This window comes from Mus musculus, chromosome 2 (genome assembly GCF_000001635.26).
Source record: "Mus musculus strain C57BL/6J chromosome 2, GRCm38.p6 C57BL/6J".
Taxonomy (NCBI): Eukaryota; Metazoa; Chordata; class Mammalia; order Rodentia; family Muridae; genus Mus; species Mus musculus.
The window spans coordinates 72,384,934-72,401,453 of NC_000068.7; the positions used below are offsets into that span (position 1 = coordinate 72,384,934).

Consider the following 16,520-nt stretch of genomic DNA (forward strand, 5'->3'; position numbering starts at 1 on the left):
TGTTACACAGAGAAACCCTGTCTCAGGGGGGAAAAAAAAAAACTTCTTGGATACATATTGAAATAGTTATGAATAAAATGATAGCTGGTCTTGGATTTGCTTCAAAGTAAAATGAAGGGCAATGGGCAGCTATACAGATTAAACAAGATCAGCAGGGATAAATTTTGAAGCTCAGTCATGGAGTATAGAGGCACGTTATATTGTTTTGTGTATGCTTAGATTTTCATAGTAAAGGTTATAATTTTAAAGTGAGTCTCATAGATTAAACATTAAAACAATTGAGCAATCAAAACTCAAGAAAGAAACAAAAGTCATAATTCAAATTTGTATAATTTTTTCATGGAAATTGAGGTCTTACTACCTATTCAAATATAGAGGCCTTTAAAAAATAACAAAGAAATGTAACATTATAGAATTCTCCCATAATTTATACTCATTTCCAGTGAGAGCCCTAGGAGTGAATGGTGATGATATGTCTTTTCTTGGGCAATGCACTTCTTTACTGGGAATGGCTTAGAGACAACGTGAGAGTGTGGACGGAATTCATGTTCATTCATATACAGTATTTCCGGCATATTGTCTTACACAAAGGGCAAAATACAGCAACACAGCAGCAAGAGCCTGTCTTGGGGAGCCTCCCAACCATGTGCCTTGCTTCATGGCTAGGAAGAGTCACTTATGTGGCTCCCCGGCCATGTGCATCCTGCCTTGGCCCTGACATCCAGCAGACTTCTGTCAGCCTCTCGTCACCTGGGGCTCCATATAACTTAGTGTTATTTTTCTTAAAGCATGTGACATTGTGATTGTTACTATTGTCATTATTACACTGGCAGTATCGCAAGAGGTTGAATGCACCTTCCGACCCCTCTGCTTTAGGGCCTCCTACTTTTAGTGTGTGATTTCTTTTTCCAGAATGAGGGGTTTTAATAATTAAGCTTTAAAAGAAATGTACACTTTACCATTAGTTCAGTTAAACTATAGACAGGTGTTTGTACGTTTCTTTTCAAACATGACTGTTGAAATAATATCACAGTCCCTCTACTTTTGTGTCCATTACAACATACAATGACTTTAGCAGTGTTTTCTATCTCATGCTTAAAATTTCCCTTGAAATTATTTGCATTGAACTAGAATAATACACCCAGATCTCTAGATCTGTAATTATATTTCAGTATGATTTAATTCCTTGGCTGAAAACTTGGTGCTATAGCCTCAGAATGTGCACTTAAATAATAATATAACCACATCAAGGAATTGAAGTCCAGAGCGATAGCCATGACACTGGCCTTTAACATGTATGAATCCTCTCTAGAACAAAAAAAAAAAAAAAAAAATTCTTGTGTTAGAGCCCATGAAGTATAAAGTAAGTTTGAAACAGATTTTTTGTTTCTGCATTCGCGACGTTTTATTCTGATGAAAGTACGCCAGGTCACTGTGCTTAATTTGATCGGAGCATGGCTGCAGCTCACCCCTCACTCCTTGTGGCTAATCTGCGGGCACAGGCTCCCTTCCCCGAGCATCTCTCCCTAACAACATTCCGCTAAGATAGATCTCTCCTACCTTCCCAGCCACTCTGAGCCCCTGCCCAGACCACAATCAGTCTGGCTTATTATCCTAGCTTGTATAGTGATAGATTTTCTTGCTAAATAGATTGCATGTTCTGTGAGGGAATATAAATATATTCACACAGGTACAGATGCCCATGGCTCAGAGCTGGGACCAGACCTCTTCTGATAGAGAAGAGCAGTCAGTCAGAGTATTTTATTCCCTGTTTCAGACTTTAGAGTATTAACATTTAGATCACAATATTCAGTTTCCCTCTAGAGCTAGTGTTCTTTTACAGTGAGGAAAGACATATAGGGAAAACCCGACATTGTCTAAGTGACAGTATGTTCTGGTGGCCTAAGTCACGTCTTCAAAATATTCTATTGGAGTCAGAAATGTAGCTGGTTGAGTGTGGAGTAGATGAAGAGAATAATAAGTCTACATAATAAGTCCAAAACCAGCTTGGGGTATTAAAAACCCTGTCTCAAAAATAAAATAATATATAATATATATAGTGTGTATATACATATTCATATCTGTGTGTGTGTGTGTATGAATGAAAATAAAAAAAAGATGAGTATTGGTTTGCATTAAAATGGCATCTTTAAAGCTGAGAATTAGGTAGGAATTGGTATCATACTCTTTAAGATAAAAGATTTGAAGTTTAAAAGCACAACCCCAGGTTCTGTGACCAGCTTTGTGTTTAAAGCAGGATAACTTACAGCTTTCTAAGCTAGTTGTCCTGGGTATAAAATGGAAATAGCAAATAGAGATGTAAGATATAAAGATGGTTAATAGTGGTGGCGCACGCCTTTAATCCCAGCACTCGGGAGGCAGAGGCAGGCGGATTTCTGAGTTCGAGGCCAGCCTGGTCTACAAAGTGAGTTCCAGGACAGCCAGGGCTACACAGAGAAACCCTGCCTCGAAAACCAAAAAAAAAAAAAAAAAAAAAAAAAAAAAAAAGAAGTCTTGGCTGTGACTTGTTTTTCAAGATAAGTAATCTGTTCGTGACACTCTGAAGGCAACTAAGCCCTTCAGGAGCATCCTCAGATCCTACACAGGGACACCCATTCTGCAAACATCATACCTGAAACCATTACTACAGAATTTACATTGTTGTTGGGGGTGGAGTGTCTATTTTGCCTGGGCTGGTTTTGAACTACTGTGCTCCAGTAATCCTCCTAGCTCAGCCCCCCCAAACAGCTAGGACTACTGAAATGTACCACCACAGCCAGCTATGCTGCATTTTAAATGCTCATTCTGATAATGTATGAGAGTAGAGTTTAACTGTAATGGTAAGAGTTTGTTTGTTTGTTTTTTAAGGGTTACTTGTCACCTGAATACAAAGGAGTTTAATTTTATTTAAAAAATAATTAAGCTGGGTGTGGTGGCGCACGCCTTTAATCCCAGCACTCCGGAGGCAGAGGCAGGCGGATTTCTGAGTTCAAGGCCAGCCTGGTCTACAGAGTGAGTTCCAGGATAGCCAGGGCTACACAGAGAAACCCTGTCTCAGAAAATCAAAAAAAAAAAAATAATAATAATAATAATTAAATGTAGGAGAACATAAGTCTTAAATAGTGATTGGATGGGCTGGGAATGTAGCTCTGCTGGTAGAATGCTTGGGTAGTACACACAAGAACCTGGGATCCATTTCCCTGCACTGCATAAACTGGGTGTGCTATATAGCGTGGCACTTGGGAGGTAGCAGGACAATCAGGAGTTAGGGTTATCCACAGCTACACAGAGCTGAAGGGCTAACCTGGGTCTATGGGCCAGGTCTTTAAAAAAAAAAAAAAAAAGTCATTAGCCCTGTTGCTGCTTTTCCTTGTAAAATAAAGATTCTGCATTTCCTGTATTTATTTTATAGTCATTTCTTGTGCAAAGTTACACCTTTTTTTTTTTTTTCATTTAAAACCTGACACATGGTGGGAGGCATGAAGATCTAAACAAAGTTTAAAAATATAAATTTGTTTATATGTACTCTATTTAAACTATTTAAAGCTTTTTCCTTTGTTCACCAGTAGCATTTAACTATGCTTTCTTACACACACACACACACACACACCATATGTGTATACACACATATGTATGCCCTCGAAATAAATAAAGACAGAAGAAGTCAATAAATATCCTAGTTTTACATTTCTGAAATATGGGGAAAGAGCTTTTCTTAATGATGTCAGAAGCGCCAGGTCCTGAGAGCAAGCCACCTCAACATTGTTCCTTCCTGTTTTTGTGCTCCTAAATTAAAATGCGTGTTTTAATTGCTGTAGCTGTAATTTGTTCTGAAATGCTGTAATTATGAGGCACGGTGAGGAGAGCACGTGCACCATCCTTTTATTATCGGTCTCCATTTTTGTTTTAACCTTTTGTCTGAGCCTTGGCTGGAGAGGAAGGAGGTGAGCGCAGACAGGGCCTGCTGGAGACACACTGGGCGAGCTTGTTCAGGGACTGCCTTCAGAGCCACGGGATAAACCTTGAGAACAATGACGTCATTCTGTCTTTAAATGTTTTGTTGTTGTTATTATTGTTTTTTGGGGTCTTTTTAGACCAACTGATTTGGGATGTTTTATTAGTTCCAGTAGGTTGGTAAGCAGATATTGCCTGCCCAAACACATTTTATAAAAAGGAAACATTGTGTAGTGAAGCGCGGAATGCCCAGAGCACATAATATAGTTAAGCTTTGACCAGATCTACCACACAGGCACATCTTTAATGATGGAGCTCTTGGTCATACCTCAAAGTGAGACTTCGTACCTCTCTCCATATATACAAACGAGTACTTGTTACCCCAACCTGATGCTGCATGGTTAAAAAAGCTCAGCATATGTGTCTATGCCTGGATAACTAACTGAGGGTGAAGACTATGGCCCCCTGCACCTGGTGGCCTGCTGGTTTTACACACGAAGTCAGAACCCTGCTGTGCTGCGGCTACACTTTCTCCTGTCTCATTCCTCAAGCCTCATCGTGGTTCCTTCTTCTCTTCTTCAGAAACGGCCATCGTTCAAGCAAATCATTTCAATCCTGGAGTCTATGTCAAATGACACGAACCTTCCTGACCAGTGTAACTCATTTTTACACAACAAGGCGGAGTGGAGGTGGGTAGCTCCGGCATGAGTCCCGGCCCAAGGCTGAGGAGAACCAGACACCCGATGGACAGTCCTGATGACTAAGCACAGCTTGGGGGCGCGGGGGATGGGACAGCAAGCCCAAGAGTTATAACCCCGCATTCATATGTGAGAGTTTGCCTATGCTTGTTGTCGTCTATGGTCGAAGTGTCTGGGGGAGAGTACTGAAGTCAAAGCCATTTCCAGACCCTTCTCTGTACACATTCTGTGTTGAGAAGCTTTGGTCTCTTTCCAGAAAAAAAATATCTTTTTGAAATATATATATATATATATGCATAGTGTTAGCCTTGCCATGTGTAGAACACTGTATCTGCTAGCGCATGGCATGGGGAAACCTATAAAACATGTTAGACATTATAAACTCCAGCGAAACAAATGAGTAAAGAGAGAATCGGATTGTGTGAGTGGAAAAACAACCCAAGATGAAACAGTTGGACCAGGTCGAATGACGCAGGGAATATAAATAGCATGTTTGGGAGCTGGACACTGTTCCTCCCCTGACTCAGCGGAGATTTGAAGTAACTTCATCCTTGCTCCGATATCCATGGCAGGAACGTGATGCCCTACGCCATCTGCTGGTGATAAGGCAGTACTGCATGCACTGGCTCTTGCCACCTGTCAGTACACTTGACTGAGGGCCTTCTAGTTGACTGATATTTTTACTGTGACCTTATTTATTTATTTTCATTCCTTTGAAACAGCTTTCTCGGGCCATTAACTTTCATGATTTTTTTCTTAGAAATATAAAATTAATGCAGTGAGCTCCCATCTAGATCGGAGGGCTTTTTTTTTTTTCTGGTCTAAAATAACTTAACAAAAGCTTGGTATGACATTGTTTCCCACAGTAACATGTAATCAGACCACTTCCCCTCAAGCTCCATATGTGTGCCTCATTGCTCTTCAGACAAAGGCAGAAATACGTATGATTTGGAAGACCCACCATCCAGCCTTGTCTTGAGCATGCCCTAAGCTTTCAATCCCTCCACAGAGGCCCAGGTCTCCCTCACCAGAGCCTCTCAGTGCAGTCTCCTTTTTATAGACACCCTGTTTCAGTTGCACATTCCTCCTGTCCCTCCTCCCCCCCAGCTCCCATTAGCCGCCCGGGCAGCTGGTGACCTTGCATTTCTGCAAGGGAGCAACCCACACTCACTGGCCAGGTCAGTTCCACGGAGCTCTGGAGATCACCGTATGGATGTATCTCAGGACTGGAAAACTGGGAAAATCGAACAACTGTTTTGTGTATCTCTGCCTCCATCTCCTCCAAAAGCAAGTACTCAATAAACATATGAAGAAGAAAGGAAGGAAGGAAGGAAGGAAGGAAGGAGGGAGGGAGGGAGGGAGGGAGGGAGGGAGGGAGGGAGAGAAGGAAGGAGGAAGGCAGGAAGCTGGGTGGCAGGCAATCAGAGAGCATGACTGTAGTGATGTAAACACTACTCTTGCCCTGGAAGATAAATATGTACCCAGTGCATTTGCCTAGCCATTGTGCTTCATGTCAGATTCTTTAAACCTCCCCGGCCAATGCTCCTGTAGTGATTAGTACCATGTCCCCAGACATACAGCACTGTCGGCAGCAGCCTCAAAAACACCTGTGTCAAAATGCTAAATATGAGAGTACAACCATCCACATTCCGCCCTGACAAGCCACGTGACAGAGAAGGCATGGCTAACAGAGCACTAGCAATGAAATCTGATCTGACCTGAATGCATAATACAAGGTTTCCCTAAGGAAATGCTATTTGATCTGTTATCCAAAGGATTAGAGGGATTTAAAAACTGTGAGTATCAGTGTGTTAGAGGTAGGGTTCTGAAAGTGTGCCAACAAAGAAAACAATGCAAAGTGACTAAATTCTCTGAAAAAAAAAATGAAATTTCCCATAGCCCAAACCAATATTCATCCTAAATAAGTTTACCAGAGAACTGTCACTCAGTTATAACTCTCTTCCCTAGAGTGGTAGACTGAAGCTTCTCTGCTATTTTGTGTCTAGGACTCCAGTTCACTTTCAGTGTGTTTATGTGTAGGGTGGGTTTATATTCATGTGTGTGTGCATGGGGGTGTTGTATGCACACATGTGTATGCAAGTATACACACGTGTATACAGAAACAGAGAGGCCTTGAGTTTATATTCATGTGTGTGTATATGCAGGTGTTCTATGCACATGTGTATGCAGGTGAACACATGTGTGTGCAGAAAGAGAGGGAGGACCTTCTCTACCACAGTCTTGTTCCTTGAACCACTAGGTAGGCTAGGGCTGGCCAGTCCCAGTGACCCTCATGTCTCGGCCTGGCACAGACAGTGCTGTGACTCTATGCAAGCACTGCCATGCCCAGCTGTGTGTGTGCCAGGATCCCAGCCCAGCTCCTCATGCTTGCATAGCACATGTCCCTACCCAGAAAACCATCTCTCCAACACCTCTACTTCACTCTTAAAAGTTAATGGGGACCCCAAGAAATTTTTCATTTAAATGAGTCGTATCTGGCAATATTTATTACATTAAAAATAGAACTAGGAAAAAGTTAAAATGTATTTACTAATTCATGTAAAAAAAAAAATAGTAAATGCACCCTGCTGAAAAGATGGCTCAGCAGCTAAGAGCACTTGCTCCTCCTTCGGATGACTGCAGTTAGTTCCCAGCACCCACAACAGGAGGCTCAGTAAACACTGGCTCTCCAGCTCCGGGCCATGCATTGCCTTCTTTTGGCGGCTTTGAGACCCCATCCACATGCATGCATGAGCAAGTAGACACACGCATCAGATACACATAAAAACAAATCTCTTCAAAATAATAATAAATTCTGCCTCTGGCTTCATCCCACAGCCCATGTGCCATAAAACGTCAGGAAAACTATATGTTCTTCTGAGAGAATGAGGATGGAAAAGCTAGCTCTGTCATGCTGCCATCTGGCATGGTGCCATCTGGCATGGTGCGATCTTGAAAACCAGTTGGGTCTCAAGAATCCTCTGAGCAGCTCTCCCGGGTCCCTGACCATGCTGCAACTCCTACCTTCCAAGAAGCACTTTAGTTCTAAACAGTAAAGAAGAAATAGAATAGTGCTATCATCAAGTAAAATAATGATGTTGGTGAGGATGTGGGGAGAGAGAGATCCTTCACTGCTTGCTGGCAGAGAGTAAACTTGTGCCACCGCTGTGCAAATCAGGGTGGAGATTCCTCAAAGAGACAAAATGTGAATGTCCATACAACTCAGCCATACTCCTTAATGTTTCATTGCTGTGAAGAGACACGGTGACCACAGCAACTCTTATAAAAGAAAACATTTAACTGGGGCTGGCTTGCAGTTTGGAGGTTTAGTCCGTTCTCATCATGGCCAGGACACCCAAAGGACAAAGTTAACATATCACTAAGACACTTGCACATCCGTGTGTATCGCTGTACTATACACAACAGCCAGGAAACGAAACCCATCTAGGTGACCATCAGCAGAATAAAGAAAATGTGGCACAAGAAAATGTCATGCAGTTGTAAAGAAAGATGGAATTGTGGAGTTTTCAGGAAAATAAATAGAACTGGAAATTGTTATGTTAAATGAAATATGGATTGCAGATACCACTCCTTCTCTATTATATGCAGAAACTGTGTGTGTGTGTGTGTGTGTGTGTGTGTGTAGCTGGCTCAGTGGGATGTATAATCCACCTGCTGGGGAGCCAGAGACAGGCAGATCCGTGATGCTCACTGGCTGGCCAGTCTAGTCAAATCGGTGAGTTTCAAGTTCAATGAGAGGCCCTACCTTAAAAAAATAGAGTGGAGAGGGATTGAGGAAATACCTGACATCAACCTCTGTTTTCACACACACACACACAGACACGCACACACTTGCATATACACACCAACCAGTGCATACTCACAAGAATAGCACCATACATACACAAACTAAAACTCCATGTGTATTTTTACGTGCACCTAGGTGTGGGTTGCAGAGCTGAAAGGAGATTCATGACGGGGGGAGGGGGGGGGGAAGAACTTTGAGTGAGGTGGGAGATAGAGAAGGCATCAGAGTGTGTGGGACAGGGAGCACGGGGAGCACAGGCAAGGGCTGGTTTAGAGCATGGAGGAGGGAGGCCCGCAGGAGTGAAGAACAAGTGAGCACACAGTCCAGTGCCTCGTGAAAATGCCAGGATGGAGCGCATTCTTATGTATGCTAGCCTGACAAATTAATTTAAATTAAATAAATAAAAAATTTAAATTAAAAGGAGGTAGAATAGCTAACAAGCACATGGAAAATCTTCAGCTTCACTTAGCAAACAAGCAAAAGGGAGAATAACTCATGAGATCTGTCAGAATTTCACACTACAAAGCTAAGTGGTGCTAAATGGCTTCCTCGTACATTCTTTCTTTTATTTTTTATTTTTTTTGGCTGCCCTAAAAATGTACAAGGGCTTTGCCCCAGAAGTCCTGCTACTATGGCTTTATTACAGGCCAAATCAGTGTGAAGGCTTTTACAGAATGTGTGGGGACTTGTTCAGACAACCCCTTTTAGATGCCAAGGCTGGAGACAGAAGTTTGTGTAATAAAAGAACTGCTTTCTTCAGAAAAGGTGTCTCCACACCTAGCAGGGTGCATCCCCGCCCAGGAGTTCTGAGCAGTGGATCTGAGAAATGAGCTTAACATGGAGGCTACAGGCTGCTTTATTCAAAATGGTGGTATTAAAAACAAAAACTAGTGCACAGTATTGTGTATGCCCATGCACACTGCAGAATGCAGCAGAGAGCCAGCGGGCCGCAAAGGAAGGGTGTTTTCCCATTTGTTCAAACTTCTACATTAAGTCTGGATTAGCTGAGTGATAAGTATAATGTTTAAAATACTTCAAGGTGAAAGCTGGGGAGAGTAATACATGCCTGTAGACCCACCTACTCAAGAGGCTGAGGCCAAATGAAGGGCCACAAGTTCAAGCCCAGCCTGGGCAACATAGCAGAACCCATCTCAACAGCAGAGACAAACCCCAGACCTTGAAGATGCCAAATGAAATGACCTGGTATTAAAGAATGGGGGGAGGTACCCTGATTAGTAAGAGGGCACCATTTCCCAGGGGCATTCTTGAGACCTCTCTGATGTAGCATGTGTGTCTCGCCTGACTCTCACCTCAAACTAGTTTGAGGCAGCAGAGCTGTGGTAAGTGAACTTGACAACTGGTTAAAGCCACAACGGATGATGCTTAAAATACTAGTAATTGGTTATTGTTCATAAAGTTTCCTCCAGATGTCCATGTTTCTTTTGGGTTATCTTTCTCAATCCCCATAGCAGCCCCAGTCACGGCCCAGGAACTAACCTGAGGCCTCAGCAGCTCGGGTAACTTACCTGGGTTCACACTGTGCTGCGGCGGAGCCTAAATGTGGCCCACGTGGACTATGGTCATCGGCCATCAGCCATGCCAGCTGCCCACTAACCCGCAGCATTCTTTTTTACCAGATTTCTTTCTTGCTCAGAAGCAAATGGCGGGGTGTGATGGCATTAGGTTATCAATCAAGTGAAAATCTGCCATTCAGTGTGCCACATTGCAGAGAAAATGTCATGGGTTTTCAGATCACCCTGTACGTAGTTCAAAAGACAGGACATTCTGCTGCGATTTCCTGTACCCCAACTTTTATCAGGGCCCAATGACTTTCAGCAAATGGGAGTCACCATGAAGTGTGCGTCCCGGCATTTGCAAATGATGGCCGCCTGCCCAAGCTTTCTCTCCACACAGGCAGACGAAACATCTAATTTAGAAAATTAAACGATCCCGAAAATCCTCTGTAAAACTAGCTTACTAGAAGCCACTTAAACAGTATAAGGAAAGAGAGCTAGCATCGGACTCTGCACATCTGGGCTGTTCCTCCCGCTGATGTCTGTGCAGTCGGAACAGAACCTGAGTCCCCATGCTTCAGCTTCCCGTTGTTATCATGTTGGGACCATTACCACGTGAGACCACACAAACTCGCAGCGGTGAACTGTGAATGAGCCAAGGGGCTGAAATGGAGCATTCAAGTTTTGCCTGTTAGCAAAACATTTAGTTGGTTTTCCATGGCGGCCAAAGTACTGTCACTATGACATGCCTTTTGAGAATAAAAAGCAGAGATTAAAACTAGAGTCTTTGCAATTTGGATATGAGGACCCATCACATGTTCAACTCTAATACACTTCTACTTATCATGCAATATAGGAGCCACATGGCTGTTTCTTCAGTTTGACCTGTGATTTCACAGTGAATATTTCTAATGAAAGAATAGTTACAGTTCATTGCCTGCAAAGGAAAAGTTGATATTAGTTGAAACCAACCCTGCCTGGATCAGATTTGAGAGAACCAGTTTTCAATGACTGGAGTTTAAGAATGGGAAGGTTTTCTAACTGCATCAACAGATGCACAAAGCAAAGACAGCAACAAGGTAGGGAGGGGATGTCTTTTCATGTCCTTGGGTTTAGGCCACTCTCTCACTGTGTTCCAGAGGGAGAGAGAGCAGCGCTGGGACTCTGGGCCTGCAGGGCAGATTAAGGAAGCTCATCTTCCTAGTTGGCATGTTTCTATCACAGCCTTCAGCTTACTTAACTGTTGATCTGTTTTTCCATGAGGGCTAAAAATCACAGTGGGCTCCCTGATCCAGAATTTGAGATGAGGGCTTGGATTTAATTATAAGCAAGACAGAGCGCTGGTCATTCATCTTGACCAAAAGCAGCTCCCAGGGGATCAGTCTCATTGGCAGGAGAGTTAGGACAAGCTTATCGAGTGTCACACAGACAAGTGGCCCAGGCCATCCCACCACCAAGTATGCCCACCTCGGTGACCTGCTTGCCACCCAGTGACCCTCTCAATGGCTCAAAGTGGCCCATTTCTTTTTTTGTGATGGACGTTCACTATAAGGAGTTCCATACTGAGTTTTTCTCTTCAATCTTCCACTTGAATAGCTAAAACAAACTTTTTCATGAATTGGCACAATATTTTTGTCAGAAATATTAAGAATTAGACTTGTATCTTTATGATAAAGTCATAATTCTAAAAGATTTCTGCTTTTGTGACTTCTCTTCGGACTGTACTGTGACTTATTGTCTCTCCATGCTTTCTCACAAGGCCCCAGTCAAAGGAAGTGGGGTACACAGAGTCTGCACTGAAGCCTTCTTATGCTGAGGGGCTCTTCAGAGATGCAGGGAAGAGAACCTTTGGGTTCAAATGCAGTCCCACCTCCAAGCTGCCCCTCGAGCCATGGAACTCAGCTTTAATGCATAGGAGTAGACTGCGATGGCGTGTATTCTATCCTTCCCTGGAAACCCAAGGACAGGACCGGGGAAGCTCCAGCAACTGCGCTCTGGGGCACATGTGCCTTCCCTCCACATTAAGGCCTCACCGTGAAGATGGAGTGTGTAGTACAGGCTTGTCTCAGCAGCTAACCAGAAAGTCCTTGCAGAACAGCAGAGGCCCTTTAGCCCTTTAGCCTTCCTGCCTGCCTGCCTGCATGTCACACACACACACACATACACACACACACACACACACACACACACACCCCACGCCCTTTCATCTCTCATTACATGGCTCATAGCTCATGTGCAAACTCTTCAGAAACTCAAGGCGGAGAACTTCCAGTTCTCAGAGCATAAATTTAGACATTAACATTGTGACAGCCCTGAAGGAGGAAAAGTTTGTGCCCAGACATCGTGCCAGTTTCCGTGTCTGTAAGGAACAGTTTCTGTTACCGGGCAGAGTGTCCTAGACAGGAGGGAAAGAACTGCCTTTAAAAGTCTAGAGTTGAAAAGAGACTCAGAATCTCTCTGGACAAGTATTCCATGCTTGCTAGATTATAAAAATTATTTGTATGGGATTCGTGTGTGTGTGTGTGTGTGTGTGTGTGTGTGTACACCTTTATGTGTTTCTTGCACTTTTTCTTTGGCTTTTTTTTTTTCCTCCTGTTTGTTTGGTTTGCCTTATTCCAGTTTGCTTGTTTTTGTTTTATCGTATTTTATTTTACAACCATTCTTTAGGTGCCTGTTTATTTTTTGAGGAGACAAAGAGGATGTGAACTTGGTTGAGGTGGAAAAATCTCCGAGGAGTTAGGGAGAGGAGAAACCATAATCAGAATATATTGTATGAAAAATTATCTATTTTCAGTAAAAGAAAAGTGGAGAAAAAAGTTGTCTGTGTTTGTTAAATAGTGGAAGCAGGCAGGCCTCACCCAGCCGGCCACTAGTGTTCTTTCTCCATGGTATCCTTGGCCATTTGTGTTTTATTGTTTTCAGTAAGCAGGCCCAGGGATTCTCAGGATGAAGCACATTGTAGAGCCCTGGCATCTTAAACTGACATCCCTTCAGCCAAAGAAATCCCAGGTTAAGGAGCCTCACTGAGCCACTCAGTGGGCAAGAGTGTCAGCCCCGTAGTTCACCCTGTGTATATACAACCTGGTGTCATTTTCCCATCCACAGTACAGACCAGTACCCATTTCTTGGGGCTGTTTTGGGAGAAAAATGGTCGCTAGGTCGCTCTTCAGTGCTTTGTTAAAATGCTCTGAGTTGGTTTTTCCCAACTAGGAACCACCTGTTGGTTTTGAAGGATAAGAAAGAGTCCCGCTGCTCTGGCCGGTTCCTGGCCAATTTCAAAGCCCACACCTTAGCTTTGTATCTGGTTAGTCCTCCAATGGATCCACTGAGCACCCACGGGCCGGGCAGTAGTGGAGACTCACTGAATTCTCTCTCTCTGCAGGTGTGAAATTGAGGCAACCCTTGAGCGACTGAAGAAACTAGAGCGAGATCTCAGCTTTAAAGAGCAGGAGCTCAAAGAACGGGAGAGACGTCTCAAGATGTGGGAGCAGAAGCTGACGGAGCAATCCAACACCCCGGTGAGTACGCCACCTAGTGGCTTCCCGCAGCATGCACGCTGAGCACGGGACAGCATGACCACGCTCCTCCCCACCCCCAACCCTGCCCTGCCCTGCCCTGCCCTGCCCTGCCCTGCCCTGCCCTGCCCTGCTCCTGAGAACTAAAGGCCTTCATTGGTAGTAATAAGTATGAAACACCAAATGCCAGAGATTTAAAAGGGGGGAAAAACCTATTTAAAAGAAAATGCCTCCTCTGTATCTTTCCTTAGAAACTATTATTTCCTTAAGAACTGCATTTATTTGTATGTTAAAATTACAAGAGTAAAGTCTAATATGTTTAGACCATCCGTTAAGCCCTAAGAACACTGAGGGAATGAATGCCCTTAGATGCTACCAGTAATTAATAACTCATTGCAAGGAATGCCTTGGGTGTGTCAGAACTTAAGCACATTTTCTAAGATTGAACTGGCCTGCTGACATAGACATGGCAGGCATTAATATTCCTTATGGATTTAGTGCCATGAGTAGGAGAAGCATCAAATGGGGAGAAGGCCTCTCCTGGGACAGGCAACCCACTTGCTCTACCTCTGGGAAGATCCTTGTTCCTTCCCAAGTATGGAGCAGCACTGGCCACTCATGCGTTAGCCTTGAGCTTGAACTTAGTGTTAAATCATGCATCTCATTCCATCATCCTTGAGATTTAAAACAGAGTGACTTTTAGGGATCAAGTAAAAGCTTAGGATTGGTTTTCTAGGATTTTCAGTGGACGAGAACTGTCCGCTTAAAATTACAAGAAGCAAGAGATTCAAAATAAAGTTATCGACAAATAGACCAAGAAAAAAAGAGAGAGAGAAAACACTGAACACCCTTCATTGTGTGTTCCTCAAAGACCTATCTAGACAAGTCTTAACCTCCACTGAGCGGCTGCAAAATGTCTTCCAATATCTAAAGAACAGGAGAGTCCGTCTCCATTTCCAATTCCAATTGTGGAGACACAATCTGGCACCCCCTCACCCCCAAAAAGGAAAGTGCATTTAAATGCTACACGTTTACCCTTTTCAAAAATGTCTTTGGTAAATCCCAGGAATGCCGAGATAAGGACTGAGTTGCTATACATAGGACTGGCATGAGATATTATAAGGGTACCTCATTTTTGTCAGCAAGTCCTGTGAATTGAACCAGATTCTCAAAGAAGGGGTAAAGGGGGGGGGCAGCTTCCTGTTCAGGCTGAGCTGGTGCCAGCAGGCAGGTGGGAGCTACAGAGCACAGCCCTGTCCCCACGGCCCATCTGCTGAAGGCTAGGAAGCTGTGTTGTTATGCTTTTTATGTGCATTGAAACCTTAACTGTAAAGCACTGCATGGCTCGACTCTTTCTAAATGTCTTATTGTCAAGAAAACTTTCAACCGCTTATTAGAGTATGCCTAAGAACCTCGCCTTGGTTTACTGGCGTCAGTCTTGCTAAGAAATTATGGGCTGCCTTACACATATTATTGCTGCTGGTAACACAGTTGTATGACAAAGGATAATACGCGACAGGTGCTTGGTAGGTTGTGCGCTTGTGTTTTAACCCCAGAAGCCTTGGTTTGGGGGAAGTGCTTCGCAAGCCACCAGCTAACTGGGGACAGCATGATGCAGTCCCTGCGAGGGCCCCTCCCTTTTTACTTGTGAGGCCCAAGGCTTTTTGTTTATAACACTTGCTTTCAATGTCTCCTCTGCCTAGAGCTGGTACTTCTAAGGAAAAGGAGTTTGTGCTCGGGTATTTTATTAGTAGCTGTTTTCTTTCATCCTCACTTTAATCTCTAGGTGGTTTATAACTAGACTGCTGAAAGAAAAAAAAATCTTTTTAAAGGGGGCAAACGAGGCTTTTTTTTTTTATAGGTAGCTTCATCTTAAATATAACAGTCTAACTTTTACACAATACATAAGAATACTATCAGATTGATTTCAGGGGTCCTATTTTCCTTCCGAAAACCGAAATATTAAAGACACTTGGAAAGATGAGTTCTCTGTGCATAAATAGAAATAAAGCTTATTTCTAATTATTGCTGTGGCTTGCTGTAAAAAAAAAAGTTAGAGATAAACTCTTATTTAAGAAATATTTATGGATCTCTTTAGACCCTAACATAATGTGAGAAAAGACCTTGGCAATAATAAAATAAATAAGCAACAAAGGGTTTCTGTCCATTGAAAAACCAATTTGAGAATGTGGAAAGGGAGTGAATGGAGCCTTAGGGAGTGAGGCCCTGCCCCACCAGTAAGGATCTGAGACTGGCCAGGTGGACCACAGGACCTTGATTCTGAGCCCAAAGTGCCAAAATTCTCCTCTAATAGAAAGTTCTGGCTTTTGAGAATTTATCTCCGCCAAGCAGTGGTGGCGCGCGCCTTTAATCCCAGCACTAGGGAGGCAGAGGCAGCAGGATCTCAGAGTTCGAGGTCAGCTTGGTCTGCAGAACAAGTTCCGGGACAGCCTGGCCTACATAAAGAAACCCTGTCTCAAATAAAAACAAAATGAAATGAAAACTTATCTCCATCAGTAAGTTAAATTAGAAAATTGGGCCATCAAGATGGTTGTGTCACTAGAAGCACTTGCCAAACAACCCTGATCACCCCAGTGCCAAAAACCTAACGAGGCAGGAGAGAACCAGTTCCCAAAAGTTACACGCCCATGGCATGCGTGTGCCTGCCACAATAATAGATATGGGGAATTTTTAATCTTAAGATTTAAAAAAACCTAGGAACTACACTGTGCCTTCACACCCAGAGTGTAGAGTTCATCTGAGAGTTATTACCACTGCGACAACATGAGAAAGACCTCGTAGGCAAGTCTCACTGGAAGGAGACTTGGTGTCGGTGGCTGCAGCAAAGGAGACAGGCTAAGAGCAGTCTCCCACAGTCTCCACAGGTTCACCATAACTGAGTTAAAGACGGGATCTCGAATTTACTCCCAAGTGAATTATATAATAACATGAATAAATTAAACAGTGCTGGATCTGGCCCGAGTCAGTAATAAATGGAAGCAAGTAACGTCCTCTTCAGAGTGTGCTCAAA

The 16,520-nt window shown here is 43.3% G+C and overlaps 1 protein-coding gene across 6 annotated transcripts in view; it reads left to right on the top strand.

The window, feature by feature from the left end:
• Map3k20 (mitogen-activated protein kinase kinase kinase 20) overlaps positions 1-16,520 on the top strand; it is a 156,974-nt gene that overhangs the window by 99,297 nt on the left and 41,157 nt on the right. For 4 of the 6 annotated variants that reach the window (NM_023057.5, NM_001164791.1, XM_006499997.3 and 1 more), the window contains exons 10-11: positions 4,537-4,643; positions 13,357-13,492. In NM_023057.5, the coding sequence (NP_075544.1) occupies positions 4,537-4,643; positions 13,357-13,492 (243 nt within the window). Of the gene's footprint in view, positions 1-4,536; positions 4,907-4,964; positions 5,831-13,356; positions 13,493-16,520 lie in introns of those variants that run through there. The other 2 variants (XM_006499998.3, NM_178084.4) reach the window with 2 other exon arrangements.